Here is a 15,766-nt window from a genome sequence, read left to right as displayed (position 1 = left end):
CTTGTTACAAATTTTAAAAAGTCCGTTTTTGACCCCCTGTGCATGTTAGTGTGTAATCTATTCATTTGATTAGGGACTCTGTGTTTCTTTCCACTTTTTGCAGCAAAAAGGGGAAATGTGAAACAACTTTTGACTTCAGTACAGGATGCTACAACCTAATACTGCTACCTCTTCATGTATGCACTCATATTATGAATAATGCTGCCACGATTACTTTTACTACTCCTGCACTTGTATTGCCACAGCTGCGAGTATAAACTGACTGGTGTACATTTTGATCAAAATCTTGAAGCTGCATTTCAGGCTTAGCCGATGGGTCACTAGTTTCACAATGAATATCAAAGGAGACCAACTGCATCATATCCATCACGTCAGATCTAAACAAAAGAGACTGTCCAGCTGTCTAATACTCGATCTGGAGCAACGTAATCCGCAAGTCTAACCCTGGCTAGCTGCATGCTAAATTATTTAAATTTATTTGTGGTTTCTCAGCTGCAGACACACCATCATCCCCTTCTATAATGGAAAATAAATTAAATATTTATGAAAGAATAACACAACATAAACAGAAAGCTTATTTTCATTGTTGGGCAATAAAGCTGGTTCTGGTCTCTGAGTGGAATATAAACTGTCTCATATGGTCATCTAGGAGACTGCAGAGTGTGTGTGTGTGTGTGTGTGTGTGTGTGTGTGTGTGTGTGTGTGTGTGTGTGTGTGTGTGTGTGTGTGTGTGTGTGTGTGTGTGTGTTTATATGAAACAGCTTTATGTCACAGAAACAAACTGTAGGCTGTCATGTGCATTGTTATGGGCATGTGCACTTGTTTTGAGCCTTTGGGTTTTCATGCACATGTTTGTGCGTGTGGATGTATGTCTGTGTGTCTGAAACTTTTGTCTCGAAGGAGCTCGGAGACGGCAGAGTGTGTGTGTCCTTTGTGTCGATCCATTTGAGTGTATTGCCTGCTGGATAAAAGTTCACATTCCATTAGAGCGAGGGGCGGTGGCAGGGGACGGCTATCAAACCACCGCTACTGGAAAAACTGTGTGTGTATAAATCAGTGTGTGTGTGTTTTCTGTTCTCACAAATTTGTGTTTGCGCCCTTTACTTAATGCCTTTAAGTGTTTGTGTGCATCTGTGTATGTGTATGTGTGTGTGTGTGTGTGTGTGTGTGTGTGTGTGTGTGTGTGTGTGTGTGTGTGTGTGTGTGTGTGTGTGTGTGTGTGTGTGTGTGTGTGTGTGTGTGTTTGAGTGCATCTATGTATGGTGGTCTAACAGCCCCCACGCAGGACTGGCCCTGAGGGGGTTGTGGGTAATGAGGAAGTGACAGTGATGGCTGCCTGGCAACCAGTTGCTATGCGGGGGCAGAGAGGGATCAATCCCTACGGCAACATCAACTAAAATGAAAGGAAGAAAGGAGGGAAGAATAAAAAAGTGATCACTAAACTTCTGCAAGGTGAAAAAGGCAGAAAACAAAGCCGACTCCTCAGAGAGGGAAACACTGACCTCTCCTTTCTGAGCAAACAACGGTGGCCAACGTTTAGAAGATATATCTATATAGAGTATTACACTGTAAAAGAATCAGATCTCTGATCATTATTTAGGGTTTATGTTGAAAGTTTGTGTAAAATTCTGCAAATAGATCTTTACCTTTTAAACTTTGAACCAACAATCAAAAGAATTAATTCATTGTTTTACAGGTGCAACAGAGGTTATGGAGTAGGCTATGACAGCGACTAACGCAACACGCAGACAGAGTTTTGTAATTTCTCTCACTGGCAGAAGGGGGAGACAAAATCCTTGCACTGCAGGTTTTAACATTTTCTGATTTATGACCCAGAAACATTTAGACATGGCAGAAAGTCCAATTTATCGTACCCTTTTCAAAGTAGTGGTCAGTGAAGCAAAAAAGGAAAGTAGCAGCCTTGTTTTTGTGTTAATGGGCAGTGCAGTCTTGCTTTTGAGAGCCGTCAGCTCTAGCAATTATAAAAGCTTCAAGTTGTTTGCCTTTTTATTAGCAACCAATTTATTAAACAGAAAATATTTCAGTTGTGGTTTATCAGGCTGTGCTGTAAAGACTGCTGAAAAAAAACGCTGTAGTTTTTAATTTCTGAAATATAATTTTCTGTTCATCATTGGAATAATCTTATTCACCTCCATTATATTGGGATAGATGAGCAAATCTCAGGGGGGATATTAGGAAACACGTGGTATAAATTTAAATTGCTCTTTAATCCCAGATTCACAGATACATCGATAATAATGACTTAAAATGTAAAATGCTACATATAGCTCATGTAATAATCAATACATTCTGCTGTTACTAAGAGACGAGAGTGCCAATCTGTACTTCTGTGTTCACATTTTTGTCTCTACCGCATATCCAATTATATGTTCGTGTTAATGTGTGTGCAGCTGCTTGTATGTGTGTGAGAGGATGGTCAGACAGCGTGTGTGTGGGTTTAGGAGACAGAGGGTGGACAACCAAATGGATGACTGAGAGAAACGGAGGCTGAAGGTCGATTCATCAAACACAACATTGGGCGGAGAGAGAGAGAAAAGAAGGAGAGGATGGATGGGGGAGAGAGAGAGAGGGAGAGACACGAGGCGAGAGAGAGAGAGAGAGAGGGATAGGCCAGAGGATGCAGATGGAGAGGGGGCATTAAAGACATGAGAGATATTCCAGTATCCTGAAACAACAAATGGCTGACTGACTGTGACTCATTTTCAGACTAAGTCCTGACATGACACTCAGCCTGAAATCAGGGGGAGTAATTAAACTTTGATTTTGCTCAGCCATAAAACAAGCAAAGGGGAGTGTTGAATATTGAATCCACTGCAGCTCTTGAGGATGGAGTTTGCTACTCACAGCAGGCGAAGTGACTTGAGCCCGTCAAAGGCACGGACGGGGATGCAGCGAATCTGGTTATAACTCAGGATGCTGGAAGACAAAGGACACATATAAAGGTCACAAGACTTGATCTCTACATCAGGATGCTGTTTTTCACAACGATGTTTCTTGGATATCCTAATTTCAGATTTTTATCTCTTGACTTTCAGAGCACATCGCTGGTTGCATAAAAATGAATATATGAAGGACGGAGTGGATAATGACAGAAAGAAGAGGGAGGACACGAAGGGTGACAGAGCAGATTTAGTTTTACTAAAACAAGTAGAGAACCTGCGGCCACCGTAGGTTAGACGAGGGGAAATTAACGAGGGACACATTTAAAAAGAAGTCTAAAAAATAGATAACGGTGAAGAAAAAAAAACTGCCAAGGGCAAAGCTGACTCCCACACCAGAAACATTTTTTATATTAAAACTGCAAACGAACCAAAAATTAAGTTTTGCAATGAATGACAGAAAGAGACAAAAGTTGAAGGAAATAATTATAATCTTTGCCAAATCATTAAGTCGATCTATTCAGGATATTATTATCATTTAAACATAATTTATCATAGATCCTGATAGAGATCTTAATGTAAGATTATTAAGAAAATAGTGGCCAAAATAGCAGCCAAGACCACTGGTTCTTAGCATGATGCTCAAAGGACCCAATTACAGAGTGTCAAGAGGCCTAAAAATCAATCTCATCTCTTCAGGTTCAGAAGTGGCATAAAGGTTTGAGAAAGGTTCCAAACACCCAATAAATGAGAAGTGAATACTGGAAAATCTGATGTGGAAACACATCTCTACCTCTACTTCTAACTCTTGGCAAGGTGTGCTAAAGTAAGGCATTTAACACAAAAAGTGTTCCAGGGATGCTGTCTGGGGGCTGACAGTAGAAATCTGTGGTTGCACAGGGCAGGTCTCAGGCATAAATCAGTGTAACTACATGAAATATGAAACAGGGCGTTGCTGGAAAAGAGCAAATGTGCTCAGTCAACTTTGTCTGAACACACAAAATCCATAACGATGGTGTAAAATTCATGTAATACGCCACATAAGCTAAAAGTAAAAAGAGAGAGAGTCAAACTTATAATCATGTCTGCGAAAAAAGTGGAAAATTGAGGTAGGAGAAGAGCTACAGCAGAATATAATTCAACAAATTCCTTAAGCAAGTGGCAGAGAAGAGGAAGGACAGTATTTGGTATATTAAGACATGATTAGGAAGAGAGAGCAAAAATATATTAGAAGAAAATACAACAGGAGCCTGAATTAAAAGAGGAGAGTGTGGGGAGAAAGACTGAAGTGGAAAAGCTGGAAAGAGAGACTTTAATAAGAAAGTAAGAAAGAGACACAGTGAGGATGACGATCCAGATGAGAAATGGGAGAGAAAAGAAGATGCATGAAAATATGAAGAAAGATGGAGGAGAGAGAGAGAGAGAGAGAGAGAGAGAGAGAGAGAGAGAGAGAGAGAGAGAGAGAGAGAGAGAGAGAGAGAGAGAGAGAGAGAGAGAGAGAGAGAGAGAGAGAGAGAGAGAGAGAGAGAGAGAGAGAGAGAGAGGGACAGAAGATAGGGTGATTAATCAAAATTAAGAATAGAAGACACTGATTTATCTTTTGGTTGGTCACCTTATACACAACAACACAACTCATGTACGACATCAAGCCATGGGCGGACATATGTTTATGCATGACGAGGTGCATGTGTTGCCACGGGAACTCACAGCGTGGCCAGTTGAGTCATGTTGTTGAAGGTGTACGGGGCCAATGTGCTGATGCTGTTGTTGCTCAGGTCCCTGTGTAGATACAAACATACAGTGAATGCACTGACAGACAGATGCACGTACAGAACATGCGTGCACCCATATTGGTTCTTTAAACTGCACAAGGACTTGGCAAATGTGTATTCTGTTCAAGGTTATGTGAGTGGTGCATACACCAGCGACAGCTGCTTCAGGGCTACCAGCTCCTTGGGCACAGATGTCAGCATATTACCCTCCAGGTAACTGCAAGGAAACACACATAGTTGATATATATATGGATTACATCTACACAAATATAGGCCTATTGGGGGGAATAAATGTCAGTACAACACATAAAAGTTTTGGTTTTGAACCTTCTGTCACAGAAGAGTGTGAAGGACAGAGGACATGAAGGGCAGATGAGAGGAGTTTGGGCTATATGTTGGCAATAAAAGTTCTAAGCAGTAGCGCCTCAAATCTATACATGACAATTTAATTTACCAGAGTAATGGCGCATCATTGGTGTATATATATTTTACATTAAGGGGTGTGTTATGTGAATGTGAGCAGCAGCAAACTAAACAGAGCAATAAGCAAAAGAACATTTGGGCATTTTGCTTTTTTCCAAGAGTTCGATGAGAAGATGAAACTTTCATGTCTGTTTGTTCAGTATATTACTCAAACAGGGAGACAGTTAGCTTAGTCTAAATTTGTAATTGGCTGCATTCATTGGTACTTTATTCCAAAGTGTTATGGATTTGCATCACCCATAGTCTGACCACTGGGGGCAGATTAAGTGTTTTTTTTAGAGGACATTTAGACGTGTGGTGCCAACCCTGGGATTAGCATTAGCATTACCATTGTCATTTTGACCTTTTTGGATCATGTACAGATTAAAAAAAAAAAACAATTACAGAAATACATGAAAAAAAAAAAAAAAGCAAGCTTTATAAGAGTCGGTGCACATATTCCAAAAGCTCTGAAAGTCAAGTGAGCTGTTTCCACTTGTTTGGAGTGGTATCAACCGTCTCGTCTAACTCACAGCAAAACAGTGTTTTCTTTCCAAAATTAAGAATTATTTCTGTAAACAAACTTTAAAGTTGAACATGCTTAAACATACATACAATATCCACCTGCTGCTCTTTCTTTCTTTGTTTCTGAGGCAACATAACAAACACATACACTCAAGCATGCATGTACACACATATTTTATGATTCGTTGGTCTCTGTTTCCCTCTCTCTCTCTCAGGTCATAAGTAGGTCATGCGGACAGTATGATGGAGTGTCTCCTTCAGCCTGATCAATACCTAATCACTGTTATTGACCCTGAAGACAAGGCCTATTTCACAGCTAGAGGGGTTTCTGTGTGTGTGTGTGTGTGTGTGTGTGTGTGTGTGTGTGTGTGTGTGTGTGTGTGTGTGTGTGTGTGTGTGTGTGTGTGTGTGTGTGTGTGTGTGTGTGTGTGCGTGCGTGTGTGCGTGTGTGCGTGTGTGCGTGTGGTTGTATGTGCGTGTGTGGAATAATTCACCTTTACCACGACAGATTTGGTTCCTACTTTATTCTAAATTTCTTAATCTTAATTAACATTGTTTTACCCTTGTTTTATCCCACATCAATTCTAACAATTACTATCATTACAGACGTTTCCTTTATTGGTCTCTTTCTTTATTACAAGGATTCCTCAAAGGCTTAAAATCAATGACAAATACAAAGCAATGAACAGCATTTAGCAGCGGTAATATGCAGGGAAATTATAAAGCAAAAATGTTATGAATAAACAATTTTAGATATACAAATATTTTGTTAATTTTTAGTTCTTTGGCAATCTAAAATTTACATCTGATTATTATGGGCCAAAGCTTGAAAAACCTTCATTGTTCTGGTAAAGCATTTAAATGTAAACAAAAAGAAGCTTTTACTTCTCTCTGGATATCTTTATCAATATAACATAACAAATATTTTCAAAGGAAATTTAAAAAAAATTGGGGGGGAAAATAACCTGCTATGGTATTCCCTCATAACTGTTCTGGCTGTATAATATATTACTGAGTGGCGTAGATAGTTTTACATATTTGGGTCATTTATAGATGTATGACATCATCATCCAAAGAAACACAGACAGTAAACACACAAGTACCTGCAGCACTCACTTGACCACAAAGCTACCGAGTCACAGAAAGGACACGTGTGTGTGTGTGTGTGTGTGTGTGTGTGTGTGTGTGTGTGTGTGTGTGTGTGTGTGTGTGTGTGTGTGTGTGTGTGTGTGTGTGTGTGTGTGTATGTGTTTGTGGGTGTAGGTGTAGGTGTAGGTGCGTGTATTCACCAAATGATTTGCTAGTTCCTGAGGCAGCAGAGGGCAAACTGCTGCATCAATATTGCACTGCAGCAAAGTGTGACGGTGTGTGTGTGTGTGTGTGTGTGTGTGTGTGTGTGTGTGTGTGTGTGTGTGTGTGTGTGTGTGTGTGTGTGTGTGTGTGTGTGTGTGTGTGTGTGTGTGTGTGTGCGTGTGAGTGGTTGTGACTTTGCATGTTTTTGGAGAGTATGCAGTGACAGAAATGCCCATTTTTGTTTGTGTGCATGTACACTTCTGCTGGTATGCTCATCGAATTTTGTGTCTGTACTTTTGCATACGCACATCCTTGTGTGTGTGTGTGTGTGTGTGTGTGTGTGTGTGTGTGTGTGTGTGTGTGTGTGTGTGTGTGTGTGTGTGTGTGTGTGTGTGTGTGTGTGTGTGTGTGTGTTACGGTGCGTGAAAGCTTGACTCACAGCTCGGTGGCGTCCTTGGGAATGCCCTTGGGCAGAGAGTGCAGCCCTCTGTTGCTGCATCGCACCACGCCGTCTGAGCACGTGCAGACGTCGGGACAACCAGACGCAGGAAGACAACCATTATCCTCAGCACCTGGAGAGAGAGGGGGATGAGAGAGAGTGGGATATTAGAGAGAGACAAAGAAAAAGGAGGAGACGGAAGAGTGGGATAAAGACAAGGACAGCGAAAAAGACCAAGAGAAGACAAAATATAGATGGAGGGAAGGAAGATGGATTGAAAAAAGTTGGAGCAAAGGATCGAGAGAAAAGAGGAAATAAAGAGGGAAAAAGGGAGGCTAGAGATAAAGCCCGAAGTGTGGCACTTGGTCAGTTTCATTCAACTCTGCACTCAGCACTTTTTAAGAGTAGTTTATAATCCATATAAAATGGCCAGAGGCTGCTAAAATCAGCTGCACTGATGTCTTTCAGCATCTGGCTCAGGACCTGCAGGTAGGTTGCAGTGATTTTAAATGTCCTCAGATGATTCTGGAAAAACACTGAGCAGATGTTGATGGGATGGCCTGTGACAACTTTAAAAAGCCGAGTAATTACAGCAACCAAATGAATGCTGACACAACATCTGTACTCAGTTGTAGCTACTACCTGCGTGGTTTGGTCATATTAAAGATGTGAATGACCTTCAATTCAGACGTTTTCACATTGAGTAATTCTGTTTATATTGCATAATATCATACTTTATCTGAAAATGTAAATCTTTCCCAGGAAAATTCTTTCACTTGTTTTTTTGTTATGTCCCTTTAAGGAGCAGAATAATTACAACGTGAACAAATGGTTTTAATGGAGACTTTTTTGTCTACTGTCAAAACAGTACTTGTAAAAAATGTTTGATTAAACTGCCGTAATGTTGTACTTAAGTTGTGGATGTGCCGCTACGCTCCACGCACACGGCAGGGACAAGGAAACATCTGAGTGATTGTAATCATCGTAACACTCAGAGATAAGAAGGATCAGGGACTGAAGTCGAATGTTGTTCTTGGCTTAAAACATCTTCCATTTCCTTGATTGACACGCAAACTCAAATGCAATGCTTTAATCTAGTGATGCAGTGCGTGTAAACATTTGAACTGTGGTCCCAAATGTAAAACAAGCCGAGTTAAAACCATAATGAAGGATAATGAAGACCCGACACAGAGCCAATCATAACACAACTGCAATTTGAGTTTGTGTGTATGTGAGAAAAAGGAATAGGAAAAGGAAAGGCTTAATTTATACTCCTATATTTGAGCACTTTGTCATGTGTTTGGGTCTGCTTTTCAATTTGTGCTGATTTAATACTTACACGTATCTAAATGTTTGAACATGCTAACTTTGGTGCACCTTTCGTTTTTTAAATGGCTCCTCATGTCCTATGGCCATATTCTCAGTCAAGTTGTAGTTTTCTAATTGCACTAATGGCAAATCGGTGCTTGTGTGCCCGTGAGTGGAGCAGTGCATGCATGTGTGTATGTGTGTGTGTCTAATCTGATGTGTGTGAGTCCACGGGGAGGTGCAGCCATGGGCTGACTCACTCTACAGTTGGCTGATTGAATTAACATCTAAATGTGTGCTAAATATCTTCTCACAAATTCAATTAACTTTACCTTTCCCCCGGCTGCCTCTGGACACCTTAACAGCCATTTTACTCAACTAAAAATAGACTGGACATGGGACCTTGGTTGTGTGTGTGTGTGTGTGTGTGTGTGTGTGTGTGTGTGTGTGTGTGTGTGTGTGTGTGTGTGTGTGTGTGTGTGTGTGTGTGTGTGTCCCTTTCTTTTGGTTCCTTTGAGAGCCAGTTTGAGATTTACACCCTTCAGAGTCTGGACATTTGAGCATAACCCAGAGGTTATGTTTGATAGTTTGTTTGTCCGACTGTCAGCAGTCAAACCTTCGTGAACTGATGGGCCTTGAGCCAAAGAACGATCGATATGAAGTTGGTGATGATCTAAATCTTTGATTTCCACCATCTGAGTCTCACTTTGCAATACAAATAATTAATGCAGTCAAACTACAGATCCTCAAAGTTAAAAACTAATAATTAATGTACATTTTGCATGAAGGATTTTCTGTAGTTTATATTTATAGGTGAGTTTACCTTCAGTTCTTTTCGTTAACACTTTTGTAACAATTGCAAGGATATTACAGCCTGAGTGTTATATGAAACTGAGTGAGTTTGTGTGTAGATTTCTGTGTACATGTGTGTGTGCAAGATGATGCAAGAATTAATATCAAGATCGGATATCATCTTAGACTTTCCTTACTTAAGCCAACCCAGCTAACTACTTTCCAAACTCATTTTCAGTAAGTGGTTGCAGCAGAGCTACAGGAAATTAGAAAAGTGTAATGGATTAAAAAAAAAAAAAAAAAAAAAGGGATGGAACAAGAGGTCGAACGAGATAGAAAGAGAGCAAAAGTGAGATCGGATAAAGTGGAAAAGCTATGAGGAAAGAAAAAAAGGGTAGGGGGGATAAAGACAAATGTAATAGACAGGAAAGCCAGACCACACTTTGTCTATGGCGTCAAAGTTGGCGGCGAAGCCAATGAGCTAAGTCGCTCGAGGCAGGCATCGTCGTGGTAACAGCAACACCACTGTAAAAACCACAAGCTGATGTCATCTACGGCTGCTGTTTGCCAGTAGTTACTGATCACTCTGTCCTCACAATACCCCACGGAGGATGTGTGTGTGTGTGTGTGTGTGTGTGTGTGTGTGTGTGTGTGTGTGTGTGTGTGTGTGTGTGTGTGTGTGTGTGTGTGTGTGTGTGTGTGTGTGTGTGTGTGTGAGTGTGTATCTGGCCTGTCTGACATGATAGAAGCTCTTGAGATGAATATCTGGCAGTGCTGTTGAATCCTGACCACTGGTCTTTTTCTGCACAAACCATAAAACCTGACATACTCCAGTCAAAATATCAATGAAATCCCTGAGAACAATTCCTCCTCTTTTGTTGTTGCAGATGGAGATTTAGTCCAATAGCAGATATAAATAATATTCTCTGTTGACCTTTAATGCTCCACTGCAGCAGGAAATCCCATACAAGTTTCATTAGAGTAATTTGAAGTGTTATTTTCTGTCCTCCCATGATCAAGCTTCATACCTCCCAAAAGACTTTATTAAAAGTTACGCTGGGCATTATTACCACATAGAACACTTTTCCTTGTGGAAATTTCCTCTGAAAGGTCTGTCTTAAAAAAAATGCAGAATGCACTCAGCTGTTGGGATGAGTAAACATGATGCAAGGACAAATCTAATTCACCTTTCAATCACTTGACTCCTGCTCTTATCTGCGCAGGGCACATGGCTGCTGACTGACACGTGTCATTTGTTTCAGGTTTAAGGCTGTGCCGTTTTTGTTTTCCTGACACACCGCTGTGATTGTAAATGCTGCCTGCACATCCTGTGGAGCTCAGTAGACAAAAAGATCAACACCAAGAATTACGCCGTTAGTTCTCTTTATGAGCAAATATTATTATTTCCAATTATGTTAAATGTTTAATGGAGCCAAAGAGAAAACAAATATTTAGCCTCTTGTAACAGCAGAGAAAAAGAGACTAACCGTCGCATGTGAAGTCTGGGGCAGCGACGTCCTGGATGGGAATCTCCTTCAGGAAGGCTGGCCTTTGACAGCGAGGGTTTCCACTAACCACCCTGGTCTTCTTCAGCCACTGACCCAGCCAGGTCAAGTGACAGTCACACACGTACGGGTTGGACAGAAGGTTACTGTGGAAGTAATAAGGGACAGACACAGAGAGACAAAGAAGGAAATAATCAACTCAGGGCCAATGCAAAAGAAAAGAAACAAACAATGGAAATTGTCTTAAAAATGTTGCTGCACAATCTTAGTTACATGACACTTATATATATATATATATATATATATATAGAATATGATAAATTAATAATGGCAAAATGATGTACCATACCTATTTTCCTTGAATATTTACTTGAATTTTACAGGTAGAACCCAAATTCTGTCTCTAACTGCAAAATCAAAATGTTAAAACATTTGATTCTGTTTTTATTATTAGACTTGTATTTATATATCACAGAAACGTGTCATTTGTTGTTTTATTTGGTCTGTTAGTGTTTAACAGCCAATCAAAGAAGACAAAAGAGTTTATTGAATTTATAGTTTTTGTAATGAAAAAGAGCAGATTTGCACAATGCAGTGCACCAAAATTGACCAGAAAAGAAGGCACACAATGCAAAAGAGACAGATTATAGTTACTTATGTTAGAAGCTATTCAGAGTAATAATAATGCTGGTAATTTGTATGGTACAATGTACAATGCAAACAACACAGACACAACAGTTTTTGGTCAGTAATTCACTTGAATAAATTGAGATGGAAGACAAAGAGAGGCAGGGGGACAGGGGAAGGGAAAGAAAAGGTTATCAGTTATTTTTTTTATTCATTTAAAAGTACAAAGGAGATAGAGACTGAAAAAGACAAAAGTGGCAGAGGGAGGAATTGTGAAAGAGAGAAAGAAAAGAGAAAAGGTTATCTTCTCATTTTATTCATTTTTGATCACCTCTTACTGCATTTTGTTGCTTTTGTAACACGGCTCATGTAATATTTATGCTGAGCCATATTTAAACTGAAAAGGGTGGAAGGAGGCATCAGCGGGACGTAAAAGACAGACAGTATAGTTCAGTTAAAGCTGCTCGAGCTGTTGTAAGCCTTGTAACGCATCGAAACCACAGATGGACAGAAAGATCAAGAGTATTTTTTCTGTTGCTGTATCCTTATTAATATGATAGAAGTTCATTTTAACTCTGGTTCAGCTTGAACAAATGTTTTAGAATAAAACAAAAGAAATAAATAAATGAATAAAGCCTGGAAGTGATCTCCCTTTTACATGCAACATTGAAACAACTTAACGTTTCCATGTTGCAGGTAAACCCTCCGATTGTGTTAGGGCCCCTGATATTTTCTTTTCAGCTCACTGCCAGTGTTTAAGGGCGCTTTCACGTACAATTAATTTGTACTGTGCCCGAGTACGATTGTCCCCAGTCCCAACACCCTATAGCTGGCCAGCCTCCACATCACATTAATGTTCTGTACCCGAGTACACTTATGTTATTATCTACACAGCAGTGATATGCACAGAAAAACTATGCACCAAATCCAACTCAAACATTTTCTTACAGCTATTTTTTACAATAGAGTACTGTGTCACGTTACGGCTGCTTTTTTATGGGTGCACATGGAGGACACTACTCACACTTGTTTTTTGGAATAGCTAGCTTTCACAGGTGATGTGTGCCGTACCCAAATATGCTGACATAGACCTGAATGCGCCTCTTCCAAACGTACCTGGCTCAGTTCATCGTACGCAATGTTAGCACTTACCAAACCTATTGGACTTTGGGTTTAAAGGCACTCGAGCACGGTACAAATTATGAAAGCACCCTTAGATTCGACACAATTAATCCAAATATTGAAAATAGTGAACTGCAAATAATTTAGGGATGCTGTTTCAGTTAGTGGCAAATCAGTTCTTAGTTTGATGAAAAAGGAAAATGTCCTTTTCATCTTAGCAACATAAGAATTAACATATTAGAAAGAAAAAAAACATGTATCTTTTTAATGATGATGTGCTGCCTCCATGTTGGGTCTAGACATACGCAAGTGACATTTTGCCTTTCACTTTGTCCACTGAATAAATCCCAATGTTGCTATATGTGCTACAATATTAATGGTGTGCTATGACAGATAGGGACAATTTCCTTGTAATGAACTGACCTCATAGCTAAATCCCTTCCTTCCTTTTCAATGTGTTAATCTTTTAATTAAATGGAAAAACTCTACTGGGAAACAAAGCACTAAGAACGACGGCAGATATTGGAAATAGTAGGGGCGAGAGAGGGAAAACAGATGAAAGACAGGGGAATAAACAGAGTCTCTAGAAATACAAAATATCCATCTTTCTTTCATGCCAGACAGCAGGCAGGTGTTGGAATACAAAATCAAGTGTTACTACTGAGGCCATAAAAAAACTAAAGCTGCACCAAAAAAAAAAAAATAATTGTGAAAAATGACAGAGATGTGAGAAATGTAATATATTTCCATTTTTGTAGTGATGATCACCAACAGGCCCACTGAGCAAACCTGACTTAATGCAACAATGCATCCATCTATCCTCCCCCTCTATGTCTCCATTTTATTTCTCACTTTCTCTTGTCTCACATCTTTCCTCCCATAAGACGCAGGTGGAAACTTGAATCGAAGATGACAGGTACACAGAAGGACAGAAGGCAAGAACTAAAGCAGCAACAAGGGAAGAAAGTATAGAGGGAAATAAAAAGAGAATAGGGACAGGAGACTTTTGTTTTCCTTGGTATGTCTGTCTTTGAGGAAAAATATATAAGACTCAACCTGTAATGTTTTATTGAACATAAAATCGATTATTTACAACTTTCACATCTGGGTGGCCAGGTGATTCAAGAAAAACACACACACACACACACACACACACACACACACACACACACACACACACACACACACACACACACACACACACACACACACACACACACACACACACACACACACACACACATTCACTTCTATCACGCCTCCCTCTCTCTCCTTCCTAACAATGATGTTATGTGACAGGTTAATACTTGTCATAACTTTATTACATGGCAGTTTTTTTCTGTACTTCTGCGCACAGACCGAACACCAGTTAGCATCTCCCCTCCCCTCCCCCACAACCACCCATGTCCACACTCACACTAAACAAATAAATCAGTCCCTCCAGGAAATCGACATCTCATCCTGCAGTAATGAATGCAAATTCAACCAATCTCTGCAATATTTGTGGGGAGCTGCAAATTTGCAAAATTCCCATGATTTATCCACAACAAATGTGCTCAAGCACAAAGTAAGTATTTCCAAACAAACCTTGCAATATCTATAAAAAAAAAAAATAACTCGTCATTTACAGTCAGAGAGGCTCTTCCCCCTCTCCACATGCAGCTGACCAGAAAAAAGCTGCAAAACCAGAAGTGACAGGCTTTCTGGGAAATGTGGTTGTAGGAGAAACCAATCATCGCACTTTCCTGCATCAGTCTAATCATACAATATGAAATGAATTACATCTATTTCTACACCCTTACAGCTGTATTTTGCACTTTGTTTTTGTGCATATTCAATGTGTTCAAGTAATATTATTTAAAAATCATTTAACGCACATATTTCTTTACAAAAGATGTATGCTGTCTTTTCTATATTGTAGTCAGAGACTGTTTTGTAAAGCTACACCACTTTTGTGACTCAGGAATTTTTTTTTTAACTTTGAGACTATGATTTTTAAATTCTGAAAATTCTGAAAAATAAACACGATAACTCGATTATTCCAGCTTTTTCTGAGGTGCAATATGTGTACTACCATGGGATGTGATTATATACAAATCTTTCTTTTTAGGTATCAGTTTAAAATATTTTTTTTGACCATTTCCCCAATTTTACTGCAAACAAAATCACATAAAACCACCACAAACTCATCAAAACCATGGAGGGACTGATATGTTAAACAGATATACCATTCAAGAATTCTTGTTTTGGTCTCAGCAGGAGAGGGCATCTTTGGGAAGATAAAAACAAGCTTGCAGATGCTCTCCTGCGTGTCCATGTGCCCGTAGGTTGGTGTGCAGATGCTGAAATATAGTTAGCTTTGATAGCAAATGTCCTGGGATCCAGACCAATCTAGTCGATAATGATGGAGAGCATCTGTGAGGAGAGCGGCGGCCAGAGAGCAACACGTGTGCAAATGTGAGTGTGTGAGTGTGAGTGTGTGTGTGTTTTTATGTGCCGCACAAAAGATAGCTCCCACAGCAGGGCTGAAAACTTAGGGAATAGAGAGAGACAGGAGGGGAGAGACATATAGAAAGGAGGAGAGACAAACGAGATGGAAGACGCAAACAGATATGAAGATAGACACAAATAGATGGCGACACACGGTGAGAGGCGGCGCAAATTGTGGGACGGAAATGAAAAAAAAAGCACAAATGAAAATGAGCGACAGAAAAAGGAAGAAATTCAGACGGACACCACTCACATGGTGGACAGGGAGTGCAGGGTGGAGAAGGCTCCCGGGGCGATGCTGGAGATCCTGTTGTCGTACAGCGACAGCAGGCGCACCGAGCTCAGACCCGTAAACGTGCTGTTGTCAATGCAGCTGATCTGGTTGCTCCGCAGCATGCTGGAAACACACACACAAAAAACAACAAAGATTTAGCAAATGAAAGCAGTTACTGTTAACAGAAGAGCTTCCACGAAAATGTAAGATGTTAAATCTGTTCAAATATGTGAAAAATACACAATAATCTTTCATTT

General features: G+C 40.0%; 1 protein-coding gene across 2 annotated transcripts in view; it reads right to left on the bottom strand.

Moving 5' to 3' along the window:
* The window catches only part of slit3 (slit homolog 3 (Drosophila)), a 256,297-nt gene that overhangs the window by 33,098 nt on the left and 207,433 nt on the right, over positions 1-15,766 (bottom strand). For both annotated transcript variants that reach the window (XM_069720029.1, XM_069720030.1), the window contains exons 18-23: positions 15,489-15,632; positions 10,979-11,142; positions 7,392-7,524; positions 4,821-4,889; positions 4,608-4,679; positions 2,866-2,937 (exon numbers count right to left, since the gene is read on the bottom strand). In XM_069720029.1, the coding sequence (XP_069576130.1) occupies positions 2,866-2,937; positions 4,608-4,679; positions 4,821-4,889; positions 7,392-7,524; positions 10,979-11,142; positions 15,489-15,632 (654 nt within the window). The remainder of the gene's footprint in view (positions 1-2,865; positions 2,938-4,607; positions 4,680-4,820; positions 4,890-7,391; positions 7,525-10,978; positions 11,143-15,488; positions 15,633-15,766) is intronic.

The sequence above is a fragment of the Brachyistius frenatus genome, unplaced genomic scaffold (genome assembly GCF_029030835.1).
Source record: "Brachyistius frenatus isolate BFR_SWC_R1_liver_20210118 unplaced genomic scaffold, ASM2903083v1 Contig_230, whole genome shotgun sequence".
Taxonomy (NCBI): Eukaryota; Metazoa; Chordata; class Actinopteri; family Embiotocidae; genus Brachyistius; species Brachyistius frenatus.
This window is presented reverse-complemented; position numbering and strand designations above follow the sequence as displayed.